The sequence below is a fragment of the Apis dorsata genome, unplaced genomic scaffold (genome assembly GCF_000469605.1).
Source record: "Apis dorsata unplaced genomic scaffold, Apis dorsata 1.3 scaffold_382, whole genome shotgun sequence".
In the NCBI taxonomy this organism is placed as follows: domain Eukaryota; kingdom Metazoa; phylum Arthropoda; class Insecta; order Hymenoptera; family Apidae; genus Apis; species Apis dorsata.
Genome location: NW_006263644.1, coordinates 1575273 through 1581205, shown reverse-complemented (window position 1 = coordinate 1581205; position 5933 = coordinate 1575273). Strand labels below are relative to the sequence as shown.

Sequence of the window (5933 nt, the reverse complement as noted above, 5' to 3'; positions counted from 1 at the left end):
ATCGAAATTTCCCAAAAATGTATTAATCGCATATTCTTCAGAATATTCGTTCAAAATCACGTTAAACGCATCGTTAAAAAAAATATATCTTTAAATCTTCGATCCAAATTATGGACCGCCTATTATTTTTCACATTCCAATTTTTCACAAAGGAAAAAAAAAATCAATAATGTAACAATTCATCGAACGATTTCCCTCCCGTTCCTGCCGCTATCTACATATGTACCGTGTACACGTAAGACGACCTTAAACGCGTTTCCGCGATCTCAAGCGGCAATTAACATTTCGAGGTATGCCGTGTGGGTCTCGTATCGCAACACCGGCGTTCAAACAACGAGCGAGCGTACATATTCGAGCTATATTTTCATCGAAAAAAGCTTGGACAAAACACGTCTAGAAGTTGCACGCCTAGTGCACGGTTAATCAAGGTCTCTCGCGCGAGAAGAAAAAAAAAAAAAAGAAAAAGAAAAAGAAAAAGAAAAAAGAAAAAGGAAACTTTTGTACACTTTCCTTGGAAGCAATCAGTGTCTCTCGTATTTCGTAAATACATCAATCAGCGGTAATCCTGAGCGTAATAATGAGTCATGAGGGAGAGAAAAAAAAGAGAGATGACGATATATCACGGGGAAGAATTGCGTTCCCGTGAAACATGAAACCGCACTAACTTCATTCGTTCAACAATGTTTCCTCGGAGAATGTTAAACTATTATCAGATTGTCAATTTATCTTTTTCCTTATTTTGTTTGTTTCATTAGGAAAATATTGATTTTGTTCGATTAAAAGAAGAAGAAGAAATAAATGTTCGATGAATTCGTTTAAAAAATTTTATAGACTATTCATATTTAGCAGGAAGATATTTGATTAAAAAATATTTTTTGATTAATGTAATCCTAAGATTGATCTACTAAAGATCTAGAAAGAGGAAATCGATTAACCGCAATTTTATTAAATAAAGAAAAACAAAATCTAGGAGAATTCGTGTAAGAGGAAGAATACATAGATGTAAAAGGAAAACTTATTCGTTTAATGATCTTCAATCGGGATCATAAGTAAAGATCTATGATAAAAAATCTCGATTGACAACGATATTATATCAATTTAAAAATTGATCGTAATTTTATTCCTCCCCTCCCCCCAAAAAAAAAGAATCTAAAAAATTCCATTTACAAGAAAAATTTATTCTCCTGGAAGAAATAAATTTATGATAAAAAATATAACGACTAAGCAGAATGTTAAACGATCCGCGTTATGAGAAAGAATATCGATTAATCTGTTTGATCGTGATTGATAGATATCGATGATAGTGAAAGGGTTAAAAGTGGCATTTAGAGCAAGCCCTTATCGTTTCGCTGTAACGAGAAACAGGATCGTTGCAACAGTTGAACGAGGCGGATTGATATACTCGCGGTGCGAAAATTACAATCTCGAAATACCTTTCTACGTGTTATTCATTTAAATTGTGGTCGCCAAGAGTATCCAAGACTAATTGGAAATTGTTGGAAACGGTTGGAGAAGTTAATGAGAAGCATAATCAGAATTATTGAGTTTGTATATTTCCATGATAATAAAGAGGCACGTGGAAATTTTTGCATTATTTATTTTTTTAAAAAGATAATAATAATAAAAATGTTTAATATATCGACACGCTTGTATTTTTTATAATAACATTGTTGGCCGATTTTCGTTTTGTCGAATATATCGTATCGACCGGAAGTGAATTGTGAATACACACAGTTTGACATTTAGGAATTCCTTTGTTGAAGAAATTTTTATTTCGTGTTTTATTATGTAATATATCATTCCAAAGATACTATTGCATTATGATTTCATGATCATAATTATTTCTAAGTTTCTCTAAGATAAGGATACACGTGTAATTAGAATGAAACAAGGTTATAGAATTTCTTTACACGAATTGAAAATAACATTATAATAGAAATTGTTGAAATGTAAATTAGGCATCTTTCAATTTCATGCAATGGAAAATGTTATATAAACGTTTTTAACCTCTCGAAGGACGAATTCATTAAGAAGTAATTATCTTTCACTTTTCTAACGAAGAGAAGTCTTTTCATTGAACATCAATTTAACCTTTTAACAGAAAACTTTCGTGCACTTAGAAATATTTGTTCACGATCTTATTCGTAATGTCACAAAACGAGAGAAAAATTAGAACTAATAATGTCTAAAAAATTCAATTAAAGGAATTATAGGAATTTTAGATTTTTGAAATTATATCATTCTCGATTATGAATGAATTTCAGTTTGATGAAATTTGAAGATTGAAATCATGTAACGACACGATACGTCGAGGATCAAAATTTATTTCCAGACGAATAAGTCATTTGTTAAGTAAAACACTCGTTAACTCCTTCATCATATTGTGTTATATTCGAAAAGACATTTTAAACGTTATAACTGTATATATTATTATTAATAGCTTGTCAACACCTCGTGTATCATACTACATACTTATTACCTTATATTAATAATCATATAGATGGCACCATTCCAACATGTGACAGAATGACGTTTTTAAACATTTTTATCTGAGAAAATTTTTACTATCCCAGAAAATCTCTCTCTAATTATTTATACTTTATATACTTACTTATTTTATTTCAAAAAATTTTCTTACTTTGTGTGTTTATTACTACTACATTATTGATTATCCATTTCGAGTAATTAATCACAATATTTTTTTTTAATTAAGTATAAAACAAGTCTAGTCTAATCATACAAAACGTGCGCTTTGCATTTCGCAAAAGGCGCTCGATTCTTGCCTTTCTCATTCCCTCGACCACCTCTCTAAATTTTAATATATACATATGCACACTTATATTTAACAAATCTATTCATCTACCACGCGTCAAATATATCACCTGCTCGCCTAGATTTTCCCCGCGAAATTGGTTCGAGCGAAAGAAGAAGAAGAAGAAGAAGAAGAAGAAGAAGAAAAAAGAAGAAAGAAACGTAGCAATAAGCTACACGAATCGCAGACCGGTTTATGGGACTGGTAATTCAGGAACCTGCGTGGATTACGTCTTACGTTACCCTGACGCAGAGCAAGTGCCACTCCGTTTCCGTGCTCTTATAGATCGGCCTTGATGCATGAAAGTAAGATCATTTAGAACAAACGTCGATGCGAATCGAGTATGTATGATCGTTTGTACACACACGTACACACACACACACACACACGTGCGCGTTATCAACGAGATCTATGCAATTTTTACATCCTTAACGATTGAACGTGTGGATCCTTAGATAAAATCGAAGGCCGATCCCGAAACTTCCGGTATTTAAAAATACCAGGGAGCTAGGATGATGAATCCTTTTCAAGAAACCATTCCAAAATCCGTTTTAAAATCCGTCCATATTCGCAACGATGATTAAAAACATAGGTTAGAAGGAAAAAAAAAGGGGGGGGGGAAAGAACGGTTCTTCTCCGATCTCCGCCTCGGGAAATGGAATTATTCATAGAACGCGGAACAGGTGTTGGAACAATGTAAAACCGATACGAACGTCGGTCTCGATCCGAATCGTCGAGCGTGATCGAGCCATGGATCCTTCGATCGTGTCCACGTGCTCGTTCAGATCGTCGGTGTGTGACTAACCGACACCGACTCAGAAGGGTCCCCTGTGATTCCCCTTTGTCCGCCTCTTTCCTCCCGGCGAGACGAGATCGATCCCGCTCTCCGTCCCGTAGAATCCATATTGCAGAGAGTGTGACGAATCGTGTCGAAACGCGGCAGAAATTGTGGGAGTTCCCCAAATAGTCCCCCCTTTTCCTCCAAATGACCGATGACGTTACGATCGTGACGTCGATCGGACGCGGAAAATCATTTGTACCTGAGAAGAAATGATACTTCGTGGAATATATTATAGCAAGCTATTTATAGAAAACGCTTCGTGAAAAAAAAAAACACGATTTTTCCTGTTAATAAGCGATGCTATTTCCAGATTAATGGTTCCGCGCGAAACTTATTACATCCCATTATTTAGAGATTAACGAACCGTTTAACGAGGCAAGCCCTTTCCCGATATTGTCGCTTCGTTCGAGGGAATTGTTCGAAGGAACGAGAAGGACGAGAAATGATGGGACGAGATGGATCGTCTTCTTGGCTATGGATGGGAGGGAGATCGGCCTTGAGATCCGTGCAGCCGATTCACTATCGATCGAGAAATCGCGAGGAGAATTTTCTTTTTAATCGACTTGTAATTCGATTAATAAACGACGAATACGATGAAGAATACACTATGAATAGTACGATTTCGATCACTAAAGAAAGGCGTTGCGTCGTTTATCTTCACTTCGAACAAGAATCCATCGAAATTTTCGAGATCGAGTCATTCCAAATCTTCGAAAATCAAAAAAAGAAAGAAAAAATGATTCAAAATCAATTATCACATCACTCACTGACCAAGTTTCTAATTTGAATACCAAGGATTTGATCCAATCGTAAATCTTCTTGAATTTGTGAAAAATTCAAATATCCAAAAAAAAATCCATTTTGCAAAAAAAAAGTACAACTTCACTCGGACACTCGAAGGGTGGAAAATCTTCGTTCCACGTTCGTTACGAAAAAAAAAAAATAATAATAATAAAATAATAAATTTACACGAGAAAATCCTGACGCTATCGACGACGAAGGAGAAGAGGACAAGGAAATCGTGGAAATACCTCGTGGTGTTCGGAAAGGAGGTCTGCGCGATCGGTGGAAGAACGACGATGCTCGAACAGGCGAGGACGACGGTGGCGGTGGTGGTGGTGGCGGCGGCGGAGGAGCTGGTGGTGGTTGCAGCCGATGGACCACCCGAAACGGGGGTGGGGTGGGGGCACCCCTGACCCCGGCATTAGCCGGCGGTGAAGGGAGGCAACGTTTATATGCGGCGGCAATCCGCCCCGTAGGCGCATTCGCTCGTACGCTTCATCCAAAGCGGACTTACCGAGAGGAATCCGTCGTTCTGTCGTCGTATCGTCGTATCGCCGTTGTTGTTGTCGTTGCCGTCGAGCCGGATCGAGGTCTCGAAGGGAGAGCAAGAGCGTAAGACGAACTCTCGAGGAACGGAAAAAGAGAAGGAGAAAGAGAAAGAGAAAGAGAGAGAGAGAGAGAGATCGAAGTGTGAAGTTGAGGAGAAAAGAGAAAGAGAAAGAGAACGTCGTTGCCTCTTGATTGGTGATCCATCGAGTTCCCTCGACCAGACTCGGCAGTGAAAAAGCTAAGGGCGTTTGCAAAGAAAAAGATATCAACCGATCTCTTTTTTTCTTGGAGGCTCGAAGAGTTTTTCGATTTTCGGGAAGAACAGCACGGCGAATATGATGGCTGTAGCAGCGGCGCAGAAGAACCGCGAGATGTTCGCTATCAAGAAATCTTACAGCATAGAGGTGAGTAGTTTGAATGGTGTAAAGGAAGGAGAAAATATGATGCATATGACGATTGAACGTGGATATTTTTTGAAAAATATTTCGACGAATGAATATCGTAATTAATTTCCGGGGGAAAAAAAAGTTATTGACAATTAATGAATTTTCGATATTGACGGTGATATTAACCAGTGGAGGGGGAAAAAATCGGAAAATAGGTTGGATTACAAGGAGAGGGAATTTTATAGATATTTATATTTCGGAGAAAGTATCGGGCATTGAGTGTCAGAGTGTCGCGAGAAAAGCGCGGGAACTTTGCCGCACGTTTGAACCGCCACGATTCTCGCGCGTCACGCTATACTTCATTCATCTCTCCGTTTAATCTCGTTTCACTTTCTCTGTTCTCGGTATCATTGACACCGTACACGGAAACTTTCGAACGATGATTCTCAGCTTGAAAATCTATCGCGATAAATCTCGAAATTTGTTCCGTTATTCCCTAACCTCTAACGCGGTATATATTATTTAGAAACTTGGCGCTTACCGATATCTTCGGAACTTTCAT

At 37.7% G+C, this 5933-nt stretch overlaps 1 protein-coding gene across 2 annotated transcripts in view; it reads left to right on the top strand.

Annotated features, from left to right (window-relative positions):
* The first annotated feature begins 4902 nt into the window (after positions 1-4902).
* The window catches only part of LOC102675778 (tyrosine 3-monooxygenase), a 14294-nt gene continuing 13263 nt past the window's right edge, over positions 4903-5933 (top strand). For both annotated transcript variants that reach the window (XM_006618942.2, XM_006618941.2), the window contains exon 1: positions 4903-5389. In XM_006618942.2, coding sequence (XP_006619005.1) covers positions 5321-5389 — 69 coding nt within the window. In that variant the 5' untranslated portion in view covers positions 4903-5320. The remainder of the gene's footprint in view (positions 5390-5933) is intronic.